Below are 25,295 nucleotides of genomic sequence, written 5' to 3'. Positions count from 1 at the left end.
AAGAAATGAGGTGCACAACAATGGGAGACAGGAATTAGTAAAGTGTCTTAAATTTCACTTTCACTGTGCCCCCCCCCCCCCCCCCCCAAACCAGACCCAGTGTCATCTGTTATTATTATTTGTGCATACTGTATATGTTATATTTTCTGTGCAGAGATGGAAATATAAAAGACAGTTAATGCAAACGCACTCATTTGTACTCTTTTATTCCCTCACCCAATGAGAATCGAGAAGAGAATCAATAAGGAATCGGATCGATAAGCAAAATCGATAATGGAATCGGAATCCTTAAATTCTTATCAATTCCCATCCCTACTTATAATACAACATATTTCAACAATAATCACAGAACAACAATGGTAATGGAAGTAACACACACCAACATGGTAAACAACAACAAGCACATACCAACAAAGGTAAGACAGAACCAAGGATGGAATGGCCCAGCAGTTAATTATAAGCTCCGCCCTCCCTGTACTGTGACATTTGAACTCCATTCACTGTCCTTTACTGTCCGAGTAAGTTGGATTTGGGTACAGTACTCGTGCATGGAATGTTTGCATTCACATTGGTGAGATTAAGCAGACTTTGGGGTCCAACTTAGTTACGGACTCGGATACCCAGTGTGAAAACACCTTCAGACAACTTTTAAGGAGCTTTCATTGTCTATTTTGAAACAGCAGTTTCGAAGTTTTAAAAAATAGTTCTAAGAGTTATTACAGGGAACATTTTTGTCTTTTGTGTCATCCTTTCCCAGTTTCTATCGTAATGTCTGTCTGTCCATCTACCTTTGTCAGTCTCTTTTGTGTCTCCTCCATTTAACATGGCTCAGTGAGGTCTTTCTTTGTATTTTACTGCCAGAATAGCCTATCTCTCAATCTTCTTGTACACTCCTGTCAATTGTTATTTTGCTTTCTCTCTCCTGCATTCTCCAAATTCTAGCCTTGCTTTGTCAAAGTCTATCACCTTCATTCTCTCTTTTTGTGTCTCTTTCTTTCTGGAAAAAAGTATTCAAATTAATTGAGCAAAAATCTTCTCCTTTGTCTCTGTCCCATCTCTTAGTTTGTGCCATTGCCTTTCTCCTTTTACCGTGTCTAATAGTTTGGAATATATATATATATATATATATATATATATATATATATATATATATATATATATATATATATATATATATATATTTATCTCCATCCTTTAAGATTTCATTTTAAAAGCAAAACATTTGACCAAAGCAATTCCTCATTCCTTGAAAATACATAATTTTCCCCAGACTGTATCAACATAGGCTTCTCCAGCAGAACATGACAAGTGGAGGCGTAAATGCTACATAAAAGCACTTCATGGTTCTAAAGTAGATGATTTCCCATATCTTATCATTTCCTCTACATTTCCGTCTCGCGTTCCTTTTTTCTGCTTCTTCATGTCCACCTTCTCCTCTTCAGTCAAACCCCCCCCCTTCTGTGTCTCTGATCATTCTTCTTTTCTGATTGTGGCCGTGTTGATGGATGCTGAAAACATCGGACGACTTTGATGTTTGCTGTTTGGTGCTTGTGTGAGGTTGTCTCCTTCAGCCCGGGGTTTGAGTGTAATAAGAGCTACAAGATATGCCAGCACATGTGTGAAGAGGCAGACAGACACGGTTGACACAAAGAGCCATCCCTACCATAGCCCTCTTTAGCAATCTGCAGATGTGACTGTAAAATTCCCTGCATATTTTGTGATGGTAGACCAACACATTTCAAACCTAATTTGTCTTGTCCAGACTTTTTTTTAAGCTTCATGCAAAATAAACTTTCTGGTTTGTGGACTACACAGCTGGATCTAAAGATGTAATTCAGTTCATTTACAGTGTGAAACCCCTTTTGAATGGCTCAGACTTTTGGACCAATTACAAGGTGTTACACAGAGTTATCATTGCAAAAGAAGAAGACGGAAAAGAAACAGAAAATAGAAGAGGTTCAAATGAGCCAAATTAACATGCTGATGCCACACACAAGCAAGTATTAGGTTTTTCCAGCAGAGCTTCATATCAGTGGCACTATATTATTGTTATTATTATGGAATTATGTTTCTATAATATTTTTCTCATCCTCTCTCATTTCTTCTATCTTCCATTTGGTTTGCTTCTTTTCTTTATCGGTGAATGTACACTTGTGTACCTTCTTGGTCTGTGTATCTTTTGGTAATTGGATTTTTTTTTTTTTTCAGAAACAAAAGAAAAACTAGTCTAGACTACAAACCAGTCTGGAGTTTGTAGACATTTACGGAGGAAGCATGTCTACGATGTGCAGATTTCGAACGAGCTGGAAAATTTGTACAACCCCATCATTTGTGACCTAGGCATTAGCGCTCTTTTCTTGAAAATGACAACTTCAGGTCTAAAACAATGAAAAAAAAAAAAAAACAGTTGTTTTTGGTTCATTTTTCTATTTCTGTCAGGTAGTAACTTTATTTTTTGTTATTAGGAAGAGAAAATAAAAAATCAATTCATTTTTAAATTTTGATTTATCTGTTTTGACACTGAAAAATAAAAGCACCTTGAAATTCAATTTTTATTTGTCTATTTTAAAACAAAAATCAATTAACCACTAGCTTTTCTTTTGTTTCCAAAAAGAAAATCCAATTACCAAACGATAGACTGACCAAGCATGTCTACGATGTCCAGATTTCGTACAAACTGGAAGATTCGTACAAACAGGTCAGTGTATCTTTTGGTAGTTGGATTTTCTTTTCAGAAACAAAAGGAAAACTAGTGGTTAATTGATTTTCATTTTAAAATAGAAGAATTTAAATTGAATTTCAAGGCATTTTTCTTTTCAGTGTCAAAACAGATAAACCAAATTTATAAAAACAGACTGATGTTTGTTTTCTCTTTCTAATAATAAAAAAGAAAGTTACTACCTGACAGAAATGGAAAAACAGACCGAAATGGCATGTTTTTTTCATTGTCTGAGACCGGATGTCATCAGTTTCAAGGAAAGAGCGCTAATGCCAAGGTCACAAAGATTCTTACGAACGATGGGTTCGTATGAAATCTGGACATCGTAGACATGCTCCCTCCACAAATGTCTATGAACTCCAGATTTCGTACGAACTGGAAGATTTGTACAAACTCAACATTTGTAAGAATCTTTGTGACCTAGGCATTAGGATTCTTTTCTGGAAAATGACAACATCCGATCTCAGAAAAAAAAAAAAAAAAACAGTTGTTTTTGGTCCGTTTTTCCATTTCTGTCAGGTAGTAACTTTATTTTTTATTATTAGGAAGAGAAAATAAAAATCAATCGTTTTTTTAATTTTGGTTTATCTGTTTTGACACTGAAAAAGAAAAACGCCTTGAAATTAAATTTTAATTTGTCTATTTCAAAACGAAAATCAATTAACCACTAGTTTTTCTTTTGTTTCCAAAAAGAAAATCCTATTACCACAGTATACACTGACCCTTCTTCTTTTCTTATTCATATTCTCCTACAAAAGATGTTGTCTTACTGTAAGTAAATGGAAGTGTGGTTTATTTCCACATAAACATTTGGTTCTGTCCTTTCAGTAGCCACCTGTTTGTATATACAATTATAAAAGTGGCAATTAGTTTTTAATGAAAATCTGTCCCACTTTTTCAGTTAGAAGAATCACACACATTAAAGAATCACACAGTGACAATTGCTGGTCAATAGGCATTGGTCCTGAACTTTATAGAAGAAGGGACAAGACTTAGTTTTCTCAAACTTACCCCAAACAGCTTCTTTAACAGGAAATAATACAACAAATAATACTGTAGTCATTGGTCAGTTGTTGCTGCCTTACATCTACTATCCTTAAAATCCATTTAAAAGACACCCTTGAGAAATAACCAAAGCCATGTCATCCATCCTTAAATCTTTATAACACTGAACTTCCTGAAGTTAAAACCAATCCTTTTCCGGTTCTGTCAGAGCTCGGTCAGTCATATATGAAGACATACAAGCATATTAAAACAAATACATTAAATTAATTAATTACATTAACATGTGTTTAACATATGAACACATGATAAACTATAAGCTTTCCAAGTGGTCTAATTGCACTGGTTTAATTATTACGTTGATGAACCAAAATGCAGACTAAATAGAAATAAATGGCAAAGCCTGTATGTATGGGATGTCCATGACAGTAAAATCTTTAATTTCTCAAGCTTCTGATTTATGTCATTACTGCATCAATGCAGAGGTGATGACAGAGGGACTTAACAGAGCATTCACTCTAATTCTAAACTGTCTAACCCTCAGATCTATAAGCCATCAGGGGTATAGGCTATATGACAGCGATGTCTAAATGGTTGTACAGAGAGAGGGAAATGGAGAGACATGTCATACCAATCCAATCTTGTCACATTTACAAGCTGTCGAGTGTAGGTTCCACTCTGAAATAACTGTATCAGCTACCTCAGTATTATGAAGGTAAGGCAAGGAAAGAAGAAAATATGAATGTGTTGATGATAATTCTAATTCTGTATTTATTGAAATATATTTGCCCATGGTGGGATAAATAAAGTCATATCTTATCTTATCTCATCTTATCTCATCTTATCTTATCTTATCTTATCTTATCTTATCTTATCTTATCTTATCTTATCTTATCTCATCTCATCTCATCTCATCTCATCTCATCTCATCTCATCTCATCTCATCTCATCTTATGATAGAGGGACAAAGTCAAAAGCAAAGTTCTTAATTTACCCAGCATGTCATTACAATACATATCTGAAAATTTTGGAGGAGTTTTAAGGAGACACACAGGATTTCTGAATGTTAATGTGTTGTTTTTTTCAACTGAAAGCTCAAATTTTTTCTAAGGATCAAGACTGTGATACCAGTTTACATCTTTCATTATGACCTGTGGCTGGAAGCATAAAGTATTTTCAGTGCGTCCATCCCTACCGCTAGGGCTGGGTGATATGGAAAAAAAATATCATGACATTTTTTTTTTTTTTTCATATCAGACGATATCGATATGTATCATGATATAAATCAAATCGCTCTTTTTGTCAGGCTTAAGTTTTCCGTTACTCATAAGTCAGTTGTGAAGACATCAGAAGGACATTTATGATTTAAATCTGATTTATTTTCTGTCAGAGGTTAAACATGACAGAACTAAACTGAACTGCATTAAATTGGAGAGCTCTACCTCAATTTCGTTGTACTTGTACAATGACAATAAAGACATTCTGATTCTGATTCAATTCTAGCGTTCCTCTAGTGTTTTGGTTTAATTCTGTTAACCTCCAGATAAGCTCAAATGAATGAAAAAGACCATTTGACCGAAATACCCATGACAGCGTATCAATACATAGTACATAGTGTGACATCACCCACATTGCATTTTTTAACATATATTTGATTATTGATTTATGACTGAAACATCCTCTTTTCCATCAACCAAATGTGCTAATTTTTCCTGATTTTTCCCCCCATTTGTTGTATGGTTGCAATAATTTTAAGCATCTTGGATTTGACATAAAGCCAAAAAGATCCACACTAACCATTTCTGTTTGGATTGTATGTTGTGAGTCAATAAAGCTGAAAGAACTCTGCAGGCTGCATAATACAATATATAAATGGAGGTTGGCTATAGTGTTTTTTGGAGTAAAAACACTGATATGTGTAAAAGGGAGTCATTATAATTATAGCTCTTTCACTAGATGAGAGAAGGTGCAGTGAAAATAACAGTGAAAAAAGGACTAAGCAGCCCGACAAAGACCCTGGCCATGTCCAGCCTTATCACATCTCTAGCCGTCAGCGTGATGTCCAGTTGATAACTTGTCTATGATTAGGGGGGCTTATAGGCCATGATGGCTATCAACCCTGACAACCGCCGCCCAGAACGATGGATGAGACAGATAACTGACATGAGACATATAGAGAGACAGAGCGGCGCAGAGCTCATGACCGTTCAATCGTATCAGATCTTCACGACGAGATCTGAATCTGGTGAGTTAAAGGCGAGGCTGACAGAGCTCTATCGCCACCGATTCTGACACGGGCAGAGACAGAGAGACAGGGAGGGAGAGGGTGGGATGATGATGATATATGAGAGAAATAATTGACATGACTTCAGAGATGATGTATGATGGAGTCAGATAGAAGATGGGGGTGTGCGAAAAGAGAATGAAATGATGATTTGTTAAAGGGAAAAGGAACAATAGAAAAGAAATATGTGGTGTAGATTTGGTTAATATCAGCACTTAATTCAGCTGTATCACTGCTCCATCCTCCTATAGCCGTGGAAAAAAGTGTTAGACCATCAAAAGTCAGCAAAAACAATAGTTATGCAATCAAGTACTAACTCCTGTGTGTATCATGTGACTAAAACAGACAGATAAGAAAATATGGAATGCCTAAAAGCACTGTTTTTGGCAGTATAATGCCATAGATATTGATGTAAGAACTGAAGTGATTTTGGTTATTATCAAGAAAACATGGAAAATGGATAGATATCAACTCTGAAATTTAACTCTTATGAGCTGTTTTTGTTCTTATCATTATATTTGTCCAAACAAATGTACCTTTAGTTGTACCAGGCATTAAAATGAACAAGAAACTGAAGAAAACAAGGGGTGGTCTAATAATTTTGTTCCATGACTGTATATGAAGGTATGAGCTAACAAAAGAGTCAACACTATGGTAGATGAACTCCGCTAGAGAGAACAAAACCAACACTCCATTTGACTGCAAGAAAGTGACTTTTAAAAAAGCTTTGAAAATTTAAGTCATGACCATCAAAGGCCTTGACCATGTTTACATGCAAAAATCACCACAGTTTTTGCAATGATAAAAATTAAATAAATGATACCAACATGGCCTTCTTTAACCCTTTCATGCATTGTGGTCACTCCAGTGGACAGTTCTTCTCCAGCTGTTCTCTTGTATATTCATAGGTTTTGTTGTTTTAGTTCCATATGAGCCAACACAGTGGACACTTATGCAACATCCCATAATACACTGCAATTCATACCATTACTGTAACTTTGCTGTTCTTGATAAACCTGATCTGCAGTAACATGTTTAAGTGTAAATCAGTTGTTATTTGTTAGACAAAAAGAGTTGTTTTTTGCATATTATATGAGGTAATAACTAGCATTGGAGTATGGTAAAATGTGAGAAAACATCAAATTAGCAGCCTTAAAAATGTTTTTATTTTATTGTTTTCATTTTACTTTCTGATATTGGGTTTTACATACATACTTCTTTACATATTTCTACATACATATTTCTTTACTTAAAAAATTAAATGCATGGACATTTTTGTAACTCCATGAAAAAAAACCTCAATCACAATTTTTTTTTTATGCCTGAGGAGGTATAAAAACACTTCACAAACAAAAAATCTTGACTAAGGTTCTCATAATTCATGCATGAAAGGGTTAAAGAAGTGTATGACTTTCATCACAAATGTTTTTTTCAAATTTGTAAAATCCACGTGATAGCCTAATTATCACTAATCTGCTCAGGCCTTTTTGGAAATTTTGTTGTGAAATGCATTGTTGGAATGGGAATTTCATGTAGCAGTAATTTTGCTGTCTGCATGAGTGCTGAACACCAATGTGACCTTTAACAGGTTAACAAACACTCCTGCTCCATTACCTTCAGAACTAACTTCCACATCTAAGCACAATGAATTTGCAATATTCTTTAAAGCAGCGTATGACATTTGTCCCCAACTTTTCATCAAATCTGCAAAACCTGAGTGATAGTCTAAGTACCACGAATCAGTTAGTCCTTTCTGTGATTCCACACCTGAATAGGGATGGGAATTGAGAACTGATTCTTTTTGAGAACCGGATCCCAGCTGCTCGATTCCTTGGAATCGTTTGCCTGCCTGCTTAATGATTCTGCTTACTGATTCCACCTTGTTGCGCATGCGCAATGACGTCACGCGTACGCTGCAGTTTTGGTCAGAACATGGTGTTGAGACAGAAACGGTCTAAAAAGACAATACCAGGTCCACCTGTAACACTTGCAAAGCTTCCATGAAGATAAAGTTTGTTGATATTAGTTTGTGATTTCAGGAAAAAACTGGAAAGAGGTGACTGAAATACAAAGTGTGAAAGAGAGTGAGTGTGTGTGAGAGCATTGGCGAGAGCGAAAACAAAAGGGCAGAAGTGTGTGTGGGAGAATAAGACGGACGGACAGGCCACCTGATTGCCATTTGGTGTTTGACAGGAGGAGAAATACCCAGCTGGGGTCACATCTCAATCTGTCTGCCAAGCTTTATCGGTCTGTCAGTTCTGATAGACCAACATTAGGGATGGAAAAATAAGGCAAAAAAGGAAAATTCAAGATCTATTACTTTTATCCTAATACAAAAGAAGAGAAAGAATTTAAAACCCTGAGAAAAAAAAACACATCAGGAGCATCAGCATCATAAGAAAATCTGACAAATCTATTTACTTAGTCAGACCGCAAATTACACCAGTATATTATATCAAATACACTGTTATTTTTCACATAGCTTTTACTATGACTTCATGCCACTGCGATGGGCACAAAAAGGCAGAAGATAAGGAATAAATGTCTGTAGGAGATCTGAACCCATTAAATGTCAACAGTCTTGATCTTGGTCATACAAATTAACTACTAAACATTGGGTTTTAGTTTATCTATTACACCATGATGAGACATAAACCAATTATTCAGCAGAGTAATTACAGCCAGTAGGACCTTTTACAAACTACCAGTGCTTGTAGATTTGAAACACTTTGTCTGAACACTTTGCTGTACTGCAGAAGTGTCAAAAATGCCAAAACCGGCCCGCCAAAGGTTCCAATCTGGCCTGTGGAATGAATTTGCAAAGTACAAAAAGTACACTAAAGGTATTAATAATCAAGGGTGTCAAACTTGTTTTAGTTGAGGTCCCACATACAGACCAATGTGATCTAGTAAAATAATAGCAAAATCTATAAATAGCCCACAACTACAAATTTTCTTCTTGATTTAATGTGGACAAAATAACACTACACTATGAAAATAGTCACATTTAAAAGCTATCCTATAACAATAAAATGTGAATAGCCTGAAGAAATATGAACAACCTGAAATATCTTAAGAAAATGATGTGCAGTTCTGACAATATTCTGCCTGTTACTACATGTTTTGTGCATTTGTAGATCCACTGTGGTCTGTAAGTTGGGTTAAAAATTTAATATTGTAGAAATTGTTCTTATTTTAGTTCCAAATTCCAAAATTTTTAATAATATTCTGCCTGTTACCACATGTTTGTGTAACATTGTATGTAATGCACATGTATAAATGATAAGTTGAGGCATAATATTGTTAAATTGCACTTATTTTTCTTACAAAATTTCAGTTTTTTTTTAATTATTTAATTTTTTTGTAAAAGTTTGTAAATGGAAATATTTTCATTAGTGCTGGGCAGTGATTAAAATTTTAATCGCAATTAATCAAGTGGATTTCTGCGATTAATTACGATTAATCGCATAGTTTGGGGTGGGGGGGTGGGCGTGTTTTGCCTTTCAGTGATATTTCAGACTTGAAGTACTCTGGTGATAAAAATAATTCCACACTGCAGTGCTTCCAAACAACTTTGTCCTTCTCAACCCCATCTGAAGACATTTAAAATGAAAATGTCCATGGAACAGACCGGTACTTTTCTCCATGTTCATGTCCACACCAGTTTATTTCCGCTTGTGAGTGATTGACAGGAGTCTTAAGCCCACTAATAAGTACTAATACTAATAAGGCCAATAATATGTGATGTTCAGTTGTTATAAACAAGCAAAGGGGCCCTCTAGTGGTCAGAATAAGCTGCACTAACGTATGTTTTGTCCTTTCAGTGTTACCGTAGTCAGTTGAGACATAAGACGGAACTAATAGACACGTTTCTTTCACTCTGTTTTTATGACCTGTGAGTATTTTATGTTCAGTTGCTGTAAGAATGAATTATATAAAACATATATAGGCTGGCATATTAGACCTAAACACAACCAATGAATTTACATAAACTTAACATGAGCCTGCATAAAGAATTAGCAACCCATCTCCGACTGCTAGCATAAACGAATTAGCTTCAACATGTTAATAATACATTGTAATAAACACATCCAAAATAACGTCATAAACATGTTTCTAACGGCACATTTGCATGTGAAATTATTTAGCAAACAACAGAATGATTGATACATACAGGCGTTGCTTCTGCAGGAGTTACACAAAGTTTGATTCAGCATTACTCGGAAAGTTTGCTTTTTCCTCTCAGCTACGTGCAGTTCACACAGAGCACCGGCGTGTGGAGCACCAAAAGAAAAGCATGAGTTTCAAAATAAGAGTCCGTATGTATAAATGAACTAAGACTTGCTTGAAAGGCAGAACAGCATTAACGGGAGATTAAAAAAATTGTCGGCGTTATTTAGTGAATGAGTTAACGCGGTAATAACGCATTAACTTGCCCAGCCCTAATTTTCATAATTTCATGTCTTTTTATTGCACTAAAACAAAGAGGACAGTTGTCATTATTTATAGGTTAATGTGTTTATATTTTACTGGTCCAGCCCACTTGAGATCAAATTGCGCTGAATGTGGCCCTGAACTAAAATGACTTTGACACCTCTGCTGTACTGTCTTGTAAAGTACAATTATTATTATTATTATTATTATTATTATTATTATTATTATTATGATACGATTTTAGGCAGTGCAGGTACATTCGTTTAATAAAGTCAAACTATGGTTTTTAATGATGTCCAAGCAGCAGGGATAGCATCACTCATAATAAAGTCCTGATAATGATTTCTTTTCACTGAAACAATACAGGACTATTAAACTGAAATGAATTCATCCAAATGTAAACAAGCAGCAGAACAACATGGAACATAGAACATGAGCTCCCCATGAGGCCCTGGTGGAAACAAGTCCACAGCTTTGGCAAAGCAGGCTTCAATAACAACTCAAGAAGAGAGAGGAGATGCTCCTGCTTCTAGACTGTGTCTGTGAGGGACTGGGTTTACACTGGGTCCTATGGGATCCACGTACATGCCTGAATGTGTGTGTTCATGGGTTTACACTGGGTCCTACAGGATTCAGGTAAACTCATACATTAAAGAAGACTTTTTCTGGAGCGATTTTTTTTTTTTTATAACAGCACATCTGCTGATCATTAAGGTGATACTTAAAACTAAAACAGTTTTGGGGTTGAAAATGGAATTCTATAGCTTAATGGAAGCAATGCAATTGAAAATTAACCCAGAAGGACCCAGTGTGACTTTTGTGGCAGTTCCCAAATGAATTTTTTTCTCTATTTAACCTTTCCTAAGTGATTTATCACCATTTATTATAATATTATCCTCTGAATTTTGCCTTTTGTTCCAGAGAAAATCAACTATTTTCCTATGTTTAATTGACTGGTTATGAAGATGTTTCATAAAAGCTCAGAGTAAAGTCAAAGGTTATTGTATCAAAACAGAAAAAACTGATAAAAAGGGGACTTTTTCAGCAAAATCTCTCATTAACTGAAGATAAACCCGGTGTGTCCATCCACTGTCATTGATCCAACTCCATGGGTTTTACTGGTGAATTAATGTTATAGAAGATGATGGTGTTTCTACGTTCACTACGGAACCTCTGAACGTCCAAATGGGTCATATCTGATGATCATGAAAAGGTGACAAACTGCATTTTACACCAATTATTTATATGTATTGATAGGATTAGTGGATCAGCAGTTTAGATCAGTAGATGCTTTTGGTCGATTGTGGATGTTTGGGTCTTTATGGGTTAACAGAAAAAATAAATAAATAAATAAATAAATAAAGCATTTTATCAGTAGAGGTGGCTCAACACATCACGTCTTACATGCATGTTGAACCTTCTGCCTTGAGGCTAATGTAGAGTCAGCTGTTCCAGATCATTCTGTGGCATGAACTTTATATAAAAATGAGTAATAATGTCAAAGGTGTTTAGTCCACCTGTCCTTCTGTGAAGTCTAGAGAAACTTCATTTTGTGACAGGGAACTAAAGCTTTTTTTTTTTTTTCTTTTTTTTGTGTCAGATTCCAACACACAGTACCTGAACCTAAATTGTTGGAGGTTAGACCTGTGTAATCTGCAAACTGTCACATTTTTCCATATGAAGAAGTCCATTTCCTTAGAAGAGAATCATGAAAAAAAAGTGAAATTGGAGTGTCCAAGGTGAACACTGAAAAAGGTACACTTTTGTGATGTGTTTTCATGACATTAACACTGGCAAAAAAGACAGATGAGACAAGGACTGTAGTTAAAGTAAATGAAAAAAGAAATGGCTACACATTAAAGTTATGCAAACAAAAGACCAACAGTCCAAAAAGAAAAAAAAAGTAGGAAACAGATGGAAAATGAGGATTAGTCAGAACAAAATGACTCACAACATATACACAAACATCCACAATCTCGCTGCCCCTTAACAGCATTATCTCTGCATATTATGTATCTATAACACAACATTAGAGGTCAGCTGATATGGGTAAGTCTAAGGCCAATGCCAATGGCTGATATCTACAGCCGATTTTTGAGGAAGTTTTTTTGTTGTTGTTGTTTAAAGCGCACTGACCCTAAAATACAACTGAAACAGATAATTAAGATTTTTTTATGCAGCAATATAAATGAAATTATTAATACATGTACACATAGTTCTCTTTTAACATTTACTGAAATTCAAGTGCTGCCCACACAGGTGCCTGATCAAATATTTTATAACTTTTTTACTCCTGATCAAATATCGCCTTTCAAAAAAAAAAAAAATCAAAATAAGGCCGACATTGAAAAAAACCTAAATATCTGCCCAATATATCAGTAAACCTCTACACAACATGAAAAAAATGAAAATAAATAATAAATATCATCCACCATGACACACTAGGTATAACAGGACTACAAATGCTGTTACATGAAGAAAGACAGTAGTTCACAACAGCAGACAAAAACAGGTGTAAAACCATACCAGTAGGCAGGGCAGGGTCCATGGTGGGTTTTTCCCAGGAGTTGACTTGTTCCCAGGTAAATCCATTGGTCCCCAGTGAAACGCTGTACCCACAGCTGCTATACGACTCCTCAAATGTACAGCCCCCTGCATGGAAACACAGAGGGGAAGATGCAGACATTTTAAGATGACAATGCTGTCACAACACATTTTACTCATCTGTGAGTGGTGGAGGTTAACTTTAGGTGCCTTCAGAACAAACAGCCTTGAGAACTCCTGTAGAACTACAGCTCCCCCAGCAACTGTAATACCGTCCAGAGTGCATTTTTCTGTTTACATTTACCAACTGGAACAAGCATGAGAAGCAAAACTGAAATGGCATATGATATAGGGATATGCTAATGCAAGGGAGACACTACCAAAGACTTTGATGGATCAGAATTATGCTTTGGCTGAATCCCAATTCACCCCTTGGCCCTACCCCTTACCCCTCCCCCTCCATTTTGTGCGTTCACATGAAGGGGTAGGGGTGTCCCAATTCCTGATGAGTTGGAGGGGAAGGGCTAAGGGGTAGGGCTGTTTGGGCCTTGAAATGGAGATTTTCAGGAACACACCACAAGCGGAGGGGTATGAAGAACTCTCCCCTATTCTGTTTGAATCACCCGGCAAGATGGAGGTAAACACAGCAAACAAGTGTCGCAGTGTGATGAAAGAAACACACAAATGTAAGTATTTTGGTCATAAACAACTTCAACATATGATTGACTCATTTGTGGCTGCTGTTTCTGTAGTTTGCGGTTGAGAGCCGCAAAAAGACACATTACATTTACATTTACCTTTATGCATTTGGCAGACGCTTTTTTCCAAAGTGACTTACAGGGGAAAAACCAAAAAAATGAAAGAAAGAAAATACAAGAATAGATTAAAAACATAAAACAGCTATACAATTAAAACCCTGTCATACAGAAGAATAAAAGCAAAGTAATAGACTAAATACAAGAATAAAACAAAGAGACCTAAAGCAGCTGTACACTTAAAAACAGTGAAATAAAAATACCATGTAAAAAACAACAGGTGATGACCAAAGATGACCAAAGCCAGTGCAACAGAGACATGTACAGCTGCTGACGGCATGGGGAATTAATTTCAGAAACCAAAGTTGTCGCATCTGTTTATAGCAGCGCATGACTGCTAATGACGTAAAAAGTCTCAAAGGGTTGTCTCATTCATAGGGAATGTCAGTTTCAAGGGTACTGCCAAGTGCAAGGGCCAAGGGGTAGGGGTAGGGGTAGGGGTAAGGGGGAGGGTCAAGGGGTGAATTGGGATTGGGCCTTTGTCTCCTCGTTTTCCCATGTTTCCCAAGTGTTAAGATGTTAAAAGTTGTCATTTAACACATTTTACCAATTTACAAAAGGTTTGTTTTAATTGGCAGTTTCTGATACTGAGACTCATTAACTACCCTGACTGAGGAGCTGAAAACCAGGCCCCAAGGACCTTGTCTCCCATGTGAAATTTATGAAGAAGCACATTATGTTTAACTGTAATACCACTGACAGCCACTAGATGCTGGCTCCACAGATGCCTGGTTCCCATGAAATCGTATTGAGCATCTCTAAAAACAAACAAACAAACAAAAAACAAACACTGGTCCAACTGAAGACAGACCGTGTCAGTAAGCTGGTGTTAGTATTCGCTCACCCATTCATCCCTTGCCCTCTCCCAGCTCAGCTCTATTTGTCCAAATATAGTCACTTCTGGCCCCAAACAGCTAAAACACACAAGAGTATCAACACAATGGCTGTTTACACTTATATGCTGAAAACAGCCCTTAAAATGGTATTCAAAGAACTATAATCCTTTGTTCCTTTAGTGTAAATATTTTTTTTTTAAATACAAGGCCCTTCCTCCACTGTTATTAAGATGATGAGAGAGATGCTTCCAGTCTAACACAGGCTAACAGAAGAAATAAGACAGCAAAACTCAAACCTTTCCCAACAGAATTAAACAGAAAATACAGAAGTAGTATACAGATGCAATTTCAGTTCACTGTGAATAAAGGTGACTCTAAGGGATTATAATTTCTATTATTTCCTGCATTTGTGCTCTCCAGTCTGGGATGTATTTTAAAAGGTGTCTTTAATCACTCCAGCTTTGTATTTCTTAACTGGTGGATGAGTTGACAACCATACTTCAACTGTCTCTGGTATTTTATAAAGTCATATACTTATGTTAATCTTCAATTCAAAGAGCCAGTCAATTGCAGAGAAACTGTTTATCAGAAAAAGTAGTGGAGAAGAAAGGCGGTGTGGGGAAATAACATAAAGAGAGGATGAGAGAGGGAGTCTTTGAATGTGAATAAGAGTGAGGGAGGAATGAAGAGAAAGCCAAGTGTCAACATGATTAAGTCACAGAGTCTCATCGTTATTTCATGGCCCGGCTAAGACACATTTTCCACTGCATTAGCCTTCTCTGCTAGCCTACGGCACCGCACACATCCACAGACATTCCACACTCTGCTAATTAGACATATGCTTTGACACACAACCATTTGAATTTGTTTTGAAGCATCTGTAATGGGGGAATGTCAGTCCTTTATTTGTGAAATCACTTAATACCGCCGCTTGTTTTTCATCTTCCTGTTTTGCTGCTGTCAGCTCTGGACAGCACATTTGTTCATTTAAACATTTCACGAGAAAGAAATGAGAAAGAACAAGCTCAAACATGGTGAAAGATTATACGAAACCAAAGCCAGAGGACTCAGCGCGATTTTCCAGAGCAAGTGTCTGAAATACAGAAAGTAGAGGAAGTTAAACAACTGTATCTTCCAGAGACTAATGTTGATTAAAAGAAGCTCAGTTACACTAAAACAATTCTAGTCATCATAAAGAAATCAAAATAGTACTTCCGTTACGTTAAATGACTACAGTTTCAGTAGTCGCTTTTCCATTGACCTTCAAATTGCACGAATATAACTTGTGCATAAAAATTTACCTAATGGAAAAATGACAATTCTGCCAAAACTCTTGTTTTTTGATTAAAAGTGTTTGTCCTGGCAAGAGGTGGTATTTCAGGTGTAGCGCAATTGGTATATCACGCAAAACTGCAATGGAAAGACATTTTTCTGCAACTAGAGTCATGAGATTTAAAAAAAAAAAAAAAAAAAAAAGGATGTTGATGGATGTTACAACATGTGAAGAAGAAGAGTTTTTTTAAAAAACAAGGCACAGTATGTGTGGACACACCAGGAAACTGAATATATTTTTTATTTAGTACGGGATAGAGGGGTAATATATAACAATAATGAATATATCTGTAAATCACCACAATATTTACGTTTGTCACCATGTTTATGGAACGACGTCTCGTGCCATCTCGCAATTATAAATAAACAAATCATTGCATCTGTGATTTAATGGAAAAACCTTCATTATGCACTTCTGTTTTTTAAACATTTACTAAATATCGGTAAAGTTTTGCACATATGTCCAATAGAAAAGCGACTAGTGGTACATTAAAGTCTAAATGAACTTATTCTCCTTTTCACAATTATTATCTCAGCCAAGGAGCTGAGCTGAACAGAACTACTTCAAAAATACACCTGCCCTAAAACCCTGCATGGCTGATATACAAACCATGTAAACTTATTATTTATGTGGATAAAGCCCCATGTCTGACTATTAAATTATCTGAGAATATTGGAATATGCTGATTACAATAGAACTCAGGAAAAGGAAATGAAATGAAACATCATTAGATAGGCAAATCTATTAATATATGTTTGTAGTTATTTAGAACATTTGAACTTATTAAAGATTATAATGTAAACAACCTACCAAGCACTACTGCTTCAAAATGCAGTTTTTTCTAACTATGAATTTCTCTCAATCAGGACAATAGGGAAAGCTGTAGATGACATTGTACTACACAAGGAGGATCTTGGGAGTTTTCATCACCATCACAGATGAAAATGTATCTGCTATATTGAGGTTTTATTCACTTTGCATGTAGTGATGCATAATCACATGATGTTATTTCATTTCTTGTCTTGTCTTATGTCATGTTATGAAATATGAGACCAACGACAAACGACTGAATGAACATTTGCCATACTGTACATATGCATGCCAAAAAAATATGGAAATATGTATATTCTGATTTGGAAATGTTGCAAATTAAACCTTTAGAATGAAATATTTGTTGAGCAGGTTCAGGTGGTGCATGTACAATGCTTGAATGCTGCTCTCACACATAGTATGGCAAATTTAATTTATATTGTAGAACAGGGGTGTCAAACTCATTTTAGTTCAGGGGCCACATACAGCCTAATATGATCTAAAGTGGGCTGGACCAGTAAAATAATATAAATAATAGGATAATAACTTTTGAGTGAAAAAAGTAAAATTCCGTGATGAAAATGTTTACATCTACGAATTGTACTTGAACATAACATGAACAAATATGAACAACCTGAACATTGTTAAGAAAAAGAAGGGCAATGTTAACAATATGACACCTCAGTTTATTATTTATCCGTATGCATCACAACTTACAGATCACAGTGGGTCTACAAATACACAAAACATTAAATAACAGACAGAATATTATTAAAATTCCACAAACTTCTTTTAAGAGATTTCAGGTTATTCACTTTTTTTTTTTTTTTTATAAAATGCTAGTCTGTAAATTTAAACATTTGTGTAATTTTGCTTTTTTTTACACTAAAACAAAGAGAAAAAAATTACAGTTTTCATTATTTATAGGTTATTATGATAGTATTTTACTGGTTTGATCACTTAGATTGAATCAACCTAAAATAATTTTAACATCTTTGATTGATAATATCTTCAGTGTAATTTTTGCATTTCACAAATTCATTCCAGGGGTTGGACTGGACCCTTTGGCGGGCCGGATTTGGCCCCTGGGCCGCATGTTTGACACCTGTGTTGTAGAGCAAACAGTGCTGCTGTGTTGTTGGGTTCAGGCTAGCCCAAGTGTGATATTCAAACATTTTATGTACTGTAACTTCTGGTCTATAAGCCGCTACTTTTTTCCACACACTATGAACCTGCGGCTCAAAAACGATACGGTTAATTTATGTTTTCCAGGGTAACAATCAATCTGGCTGTCGAAGAAGGAAATGGAGCTCCTGCACGTAAGCTTGGCAATGAATCGATGATGAGAGGTTGGTGACAGGGTGGGTGGGGCTTATAGTCAGGTGTGGCTAATAGTCCAGAAACTACGGTAAAAGAGTTCAGCAGGTAAACCTGATTTATTCAACACTCCTGAGTAACATGATTGTGTAAAACCTCCACATCACCATACATTTTGACTTAAGCCATAAGTGTTTGCCCCTTACTCCTCTGGCCTTCGCACGCTACATGTATGAAGAATGCACTCAAATTAATGATACAGTTTGATGATCCCTCTTCAAGCAAGACTTACATCAACTGGGAAAAGAATCTCCTTACTATGTGTAGTCTATGTCATAAAAAACAACCTGCAGCAGTGGGTGAAAACTAGGGAAAACACATTTTTTCTTACAGATATTGAAATAGGTGTTATAAATTAATCAATACTGAGATAATTAGCCTTTATCGCCCCCTCGTTGTTCAGTGATCTCATTAGAAATCGAGCGAAATCAAAGTGATCTCATTAGAACAGTTATAAACAGGCAAGGAGGGGGCTGCAGGGGGTCCGCATCAATATTCAGTATCAGATCTGCAATTTTAAGCCCAATATCAGGGGATGAGAGGGTGTAGTGCTCACAGCAGTAACAGTATGTGTTTGTGAGTGTGCGTTTATGCCCATGATCTAGTTTAGGAAAGGAGTATGAGACCTCCCCTCCCCACATCTCCTTGACACACACAACCATCACACAGTTCTACTTGCATGTTCTGTGTCAGGTCATTTGCATAATGAAAACATAACACTGATTCCCTGGGCTGATACGGGCATGTGTTTGTGTGTGTATGTGCGCTTGTGTGTAAGTGACAGAGAGTGTATGTGCTTGGTATGTCTGTGCATGGAGAGTGAGTGAACACATGCATAAAATGTATGTGTTTGACACAAACACACAAAACAAGCAGAATCCCTTCATCTCTGCTAATTAACATTGCTGTAACCAATATAATGAAATATTGATGTGACTAGAGTTTGCACACACACACACACACACACACACACACACACACAGACACACACACACAGACACAACACACATACACACGCACGCACGCACGCACGCACGCACACACACAGACATACAGTGTTCTGGAGGTTACATGTAACAGTCTTACACAATTAAATAAGTCAAACTGGTTTTCCTTAGTGCTCCTGAGAAACATAGTAATTAAATGATGGTTACCAGGGGTTTCCTTATGTTCTTACACTCACTGTTCCACATTCAGAATATGTTGTGGTATAGAATGGTCACCAACAAACAGATAATCATTACAAACATCTGAAATATTAACATATAAAAACCAACCACAAAACTCTTTTCCACTGTCTCTTGAATGCCTCTTCTTTGCTTGAATGTTCCTAACTTGCTATTTTAATCAGGAAATTAATTTACATATCATACACTAGAAACAAAAAGTTAAGGATATATATATATATATATATATATATATATATATATATATATATATATATATATATATATATATATATATATATATATATATATGTATATAGTCTTTTGTTGTTGTTGTCATTTTTACCATTTGGAAATAAAGCTATGTTTGGTCAGAAAACAATGTGTTTCAATTCAATTCACACACACAAAAAAGTAAAAGCGCTGTGCAAGAATCCCAATTGAAAAAATAGCCCAAAAATTAAAAATATCCTTAACTTTTGTTTGTAGCATGTCTTTGTTATACATTGTGCATTGTACTTTTGATTTTTTTAATTTTAGGAAAGGCACTTCTAAATAATCTGAGTGTAGAAAGACAATGCAACTAGAAATCTGTTAACCTAGTACATTTACAGATAAAGATCAACTTTCTCCACCATTAAGGGGAAATCCACCTCATCTAATTTAGGTAGGAGGTAAAGAAGATTGTCTATACCACCTGGAGGATTTGTGGTTTGATTCCCATCTCTTCCTATCGGTAGGTGAAGTGTCCTTGGACAAGCACTAAACCCTGTGTTGCTCTTAGATACAGTTCCACTGTGTTTTTGTGTGGATAGGTATACACTGGGGTGCCATAAAGGGGGGTTAAACATGACAAATTCATGGGGCCCAGCAGTCTCAGGGGGCCCAGGGGATATAGGTTAGAAGTTGGGAAAGTTTTGAAGAGAGGCATAGAAGCTGGGAGTCAGACATTGGATGTCCAAAGTTAAGTTTCACTTTCAGTTACGGTGGAACGTACCCCCACGTACATACCTCCCCTGCCCCCACAACTCACTCCAACGACAAATTTCCAGATACTTTATTTATGAAGGGCCCACAGCACTTACCTTTCATGGGGCCCACAATTGCTAGCATTACCCCAGGGTATACACTATAAAGTCCTTTAAAACAGAAAGGAGCTTTATAATGACACTTTCAATCTATTTCCAAAAGTAACCCAAGCCAACACTGTACATGAGAGATCAACCACTGCATATGAGGATCAGACAGGTTTAGTATGATTTATTCTAAGTTTCACCTCTCCTGATCTTTGCCCCCCCCCCAGTGTTTGTTCTTTTTCTTCATAAAAGCCTCCTTTCTGTCAACAGTCATGTTTCCATCCAGCTGTCAAAAGCTATAAACTGCCATAATCCACATTAGATGAGTTTACACCAGCTGGTGTGAATGAATCAGTTCTGTCTTCCAGCAGGAAAATGAAAAAGAGCATCAACACCTTGATAGATTTTTGCATACTTAACTCACAAGGTTTTACAAAAAAAAAATCTACTTGGCTGATGTTCCACTTCACAGTTAACCAGTGAGGGTCTGAGCAGGTGCACTGAATGTATGATTGTGTAAAATAGCTTTTAAAAGATAGAAGTAAGGTATCAGTGTCATTTACTTTAGGCAGTATGCCCAAGAAACTAACAAAGAAATGTGCAATTTCTTTGAAAGCTGCAATTATGTGTAGCAGTGGACAGTATAGAGGGTTGGATGTTAGAAGTTGTGGTGTGGAAGAAGTGATGTAATTAAATAGCATTAGAGTATACACTGCAAATGACATGTTTTTTTTATTTTTTTTTTGTGTTTTTTTTTTAGCAAAAAGACAGTAGTCCTTGTACTGTACTGATCTACTTCACAAACTGTTGGTAGTTAAATCTACAGCACATCATATTCTATAAGTTCATCATATGTTTAAAAAGAGATCCTGCGTCTAAAACGTCAACTTTTCAAGAGCTCAGAAAAACATGTCTATTTGCAGTTTTGTGTCAATGTACTTTCACAAACTGGACATGACGAGGATGAAAAATAGTAAACCAGCAAATAAGACAAATGGATTTTAGATAAAAAAGTATATGTTTCTAAAATGGGTTAAAGTAGTAAACAAATATTGTTTATCTGCTGTGCTGGACAGTAACTGCACTGATGACTTTAAATGATCATAAATACTGCAAAGCCTGCAGGTTTGTCATCCCATTAAAATCTGATATTTAGAGAGAGAAGCTTTCCACACACTGAAAATCAAAGATTACAATGAAGAAAATAGTGCTGTAAGAGCACTTCATTTACTGTCCATTTACCGTATTCTTATTAACATCTTTGTCACATCTGTTTATGATGCTGAGAATGAGGTAATATGTGCTGCACTTACCACCACGATAAAAGGTATTGGAATAACTGAACTGGTCAATAGCACACGGAGGCCTTTTGAACTCACTTTTTACTCAACTCATTGTCTTATCTGCTCAACACAGTACAAATTGTTACTACAATTAAGAGGCTGTTAATTGTTAAACTTGTAGTTAAACTTGTTCCTCATTAACAAGGTGACAGTTGTTGCAGACAAATTAATAGCCGAGAGTTACTTAATTCACTTGGCTGTCAAAAAGAAAATGAAAAAAATGGTGTCCCCATTTCCTAATATGCAGGATGGAAATGAATGTGCTGAGACATAAATGTTGGCACATGTGGGTGTAAACATGAGGTGCAAAAACAACAGTCAGCTTAAAAGGAAAGAGCATGCTGTTGAATGGTGTTTTTTTTAGAGAAAAAATAAATTCTGTATTTTCCCCCCAGACTTCAGCCTCTACATTTGACAGTGATGTCTCATTTGGCAATTATTGGAAGTTGTTTGATGATTACTCTAAATGCAGCCTCATAATCGGATGCCATCATTATGTTCAGTACAGCCATCGCCTGCTCACACAATATCATTTAACTAACTTAAGGATTACTTTTGTGAATACTAATACTTTTAAAAATGGAAAGCTTATTGGGAATTCATGCATCTAGAGTATTTTTTCCTGGTTGAGAGCACCACTGATCAGATCACACACATCACATATAAATGCACACAAAACGCGTGACATTATGCAAGCAGCCTGATTTTCATCCCTAACGCTCATGAGGCTGAACTAGTGTGCCAAGTACACACACAGAAGCGCAGCCTCTGTAGATACACTAGTTTAAGCAGAATCTGCTGTCATTCGCATGTTAAGACTGTCGTTCCCCCGAGGCAGCGAACGCAACCATTAGAGGCTTTCAGGTCAGCCCAAAGCTAACACAGTGCGACAGACCCACGGAGTCACAAACCAGAGGGAGGCACCCTGAGGCGACGGGGCTCTAAAGAACTCTGGTTTACTGCTCACTTAGATAACATCTACTGATCCTGAGTGTGACTGAACTCTGTGTTTCAGTGTGGTGTTGTGCGGAGGACGTGTGTGGTCATGAGTTCAAGTCTATGTGCAGAGCAGCAAAGGGCAGAACAAACTAGGTACAAAGTCAATCCTACTACAGACTTTGGAGTTACGTGAGGATTTCCACTTGATAATACCAAGCCTCTTTCAAACACCCGATCATTATCATCATTATTAACATTATTATACTGTTACTATCATAATTAGCTTACAAGGACATTCGCTACTGCAATAGAAAAGTTTCATTATTTCCCAAGATAACATCCTCTGCTGGTGATGACCCCCCTTTGGCATCTGTTATCAATGGCCAGGGATACATCTAATCAGGGTGCATTTGTCACAAAAACAGAGCAGGGAAGGATTTTTTTAATCATGAAAAAACAATCAACAGGCCTAATTCTGTTTTAAGTTCACAGCAGGCCCTATTACATGTCGAACCGTTGAACATGTCATCTTATAATGCAAACTAAAAATACATGAAACATTTAATTTTCTGTGGACGGTCACACCTGCGACATGGGAGATTGGCCTAAGTAAGGTTCCAGGACCATGGATAGGGGCCGATCACGGTAATCATGGAAGAGGAATTATGCAGAATGGGCAACCTCAATCAGACTGTAAAAAGTAACATAAAACCTAATCGATTAAGATTCCACATCATGTCAAAATATTCAGCTAATTAGACTAAGGAAACAGTTGCTCTGGATGTTGGACTTCATGTGTTGAACATGCAGTTGAACATGTGCACTGGCGCCTGCAGACGTACGTACGTACGGCCTGCTGTGTGTACCTCACACGTACTGAGTGACATTTGAGAGAGACACAGACACAGAGAGGATAGGGAAGGTATTCAGTGTATTTATGTGCATGGAGACGTTCGTGAATTCTGAGACTGCTGACAGTTTGGTTCAGGTGAAAGTTAGTCCCAGCAATGTAGGCTACAGGTGTAAGAACACTCAGTCACAACCCGCCTGTTTTTTTTCAATTGGTTTTTAATCACTGATGGGGTTGCCCCCCCACCAAGGATGAAATTCATTCAGTAGAAGGTAGGGATGTAAAAACCGGGGGGGGGCAGGGGGGGGGGGGTTGATCAAAAATCACACCCTGCATCTATGTATTCATTTTTGCAAGTTTCCTTGGAAGCTACTGACACTTGCACCTTAACAACATGATGCTGCAAAATTACAGTCATTACACTTATTTCCACAGATAAACTGTTGCTGGCTGTTGTGCAGTATTGTACATATTCAGATGTTTATTTTAGTGGTTTTATGGTCGTGTTTATTCTTTTCTATTTTGGCTCTTCACTATTTTTATTTTTTATTTATCCTATTCATTCATGCTACACACTGAGACCTGGGTAACTGTGTTTCGTACTGATCATCTCGAATGATTGAATCACAATAAAGCTGAGTCTGAGTGTAAGTCTGAGTCTGATCGTGGAGCAGGTGCCATTGTTATGTAGAAAGGATAGATAATGTCAGAGTCCATGTGTTAAAAATTATGATCTTAGAGTATCCTATGCATCGAAATGCAAGTGGACACTGAGACCGTAGGTTTTGCATATTATGACTGTTTGATCCAGATAAAAGCAGATGTAAAGTTCAAATACAGTAAACATTCATTACAATGGGCAGATGTCTGTAGCAGAATATAAGCTGCTACTCCCAACTATTCAGGTTGCATAATGTTACACATTACTCATTCTTTAATTATACAATGATTAATTTGGGCCATGAGTTGATACTGTGAGATGTGAAGTACAATTAACCCTGAGTTTGGTTGAATGTGGATTATATATTGGACAATGATGATAACAAAAGCGAATGAAACCCCCAAATAACTCCAAATGACACCATCCACAGTGAAAAGTGGCCTGGAATTGAAACAGCGTCTGTGCTGCTGTGGACCTACGCTCATGTTATTTATTTATTTATTTGAAGTGGCTATTGACACTGTATTGTGGCACGAAATATCGGTTTGTCTGTTGCCACAGAGCCAATCAGCACCCTCGTTATATCATGACTAGACTGGTAACATACATCCTGAAAAAGTACTAATGCAATCATACAGTGACTAGGGCAGACCTGTGGCACAGTGGACATTTAGCTCATTGGTAATGTATCAAACTGTAAAGCAGAAGACTCAGGTTCATTCCTGATTGGGGTAGCATATAGAATATATTTTTTTGTAAAAATTTTCAAATTGGGGGGGTAGGTAAATCTGACATTGATACAAATCAGCCACTGGGACCAACATTCAGAGTGCAGAATTCCACAGGACCACAGCACTCCACACACTGAACTGACACAGACTGAGAAGTCCACACAGCACAGTGCCGCATCTACCAATGTAGCTCCGCCCACTTCTCCAGAGCCAAGAACACCATAAAACAACACATGGAGTATTTAGACAACTAATTCCTATTCTATACTATAGACAATACACTAAGTTCTCGTTCCTTCCATCATTGCCAACAGTACTGTGGTAGCAAAAATGCACAAAAGAAGGCACTGAAGTATACTCCATATATCACCACAG

At 36.7% G+C, this 25,295-nt stretch overlaps 1 protein-coding gene across 7 annotated transcripts in view; it reads right to left on the bottom strand.

The window, feature by feature from the left end:
* The window catches only part of ptprt (protein tyrosine phosphatase receptor type T), a 625,436-nt gene that overhangs the window by 493,168 nt on the left and 106,973 nt on the right, over positions 1-25,295 (bottom strand). For all 7 annotated transcript variants that reach the window (XM_030135306.1, XM_030135308.1, XM_030135311.1 and 4 more), the window contains exon 2: positions 12,966-13,091. In XM_030135306.1, coding sequence (XP_029991166.1) covers positions 12,966-13,091 — 126 coding nt within the window. The remainder of the gene's footprint in view (positions 1-12,965; positions 13,092-25,295) is intronic.

The sequence above is a fragment of the Sphaeramia orbicularis genome, chromosome 5 (genome assembly GCF_902148855.1).
Source record: "Sphaeramia orbicularis chromosome 5, fSphaOr1.1, whole genome shotgun sequence".
Lineage (NCBI taxonomy): Eukaryota > Metazoa > Chordata > Actinopteri > Kurtiformes > Apogonidae > Sphaeramia > Sphaeramia orbicularis.
The sequence above is the reverse complement of the archived record's forward strand: the minus strand, read 5'-3'. Positions and strand labels throughout refer to the sequence as shown.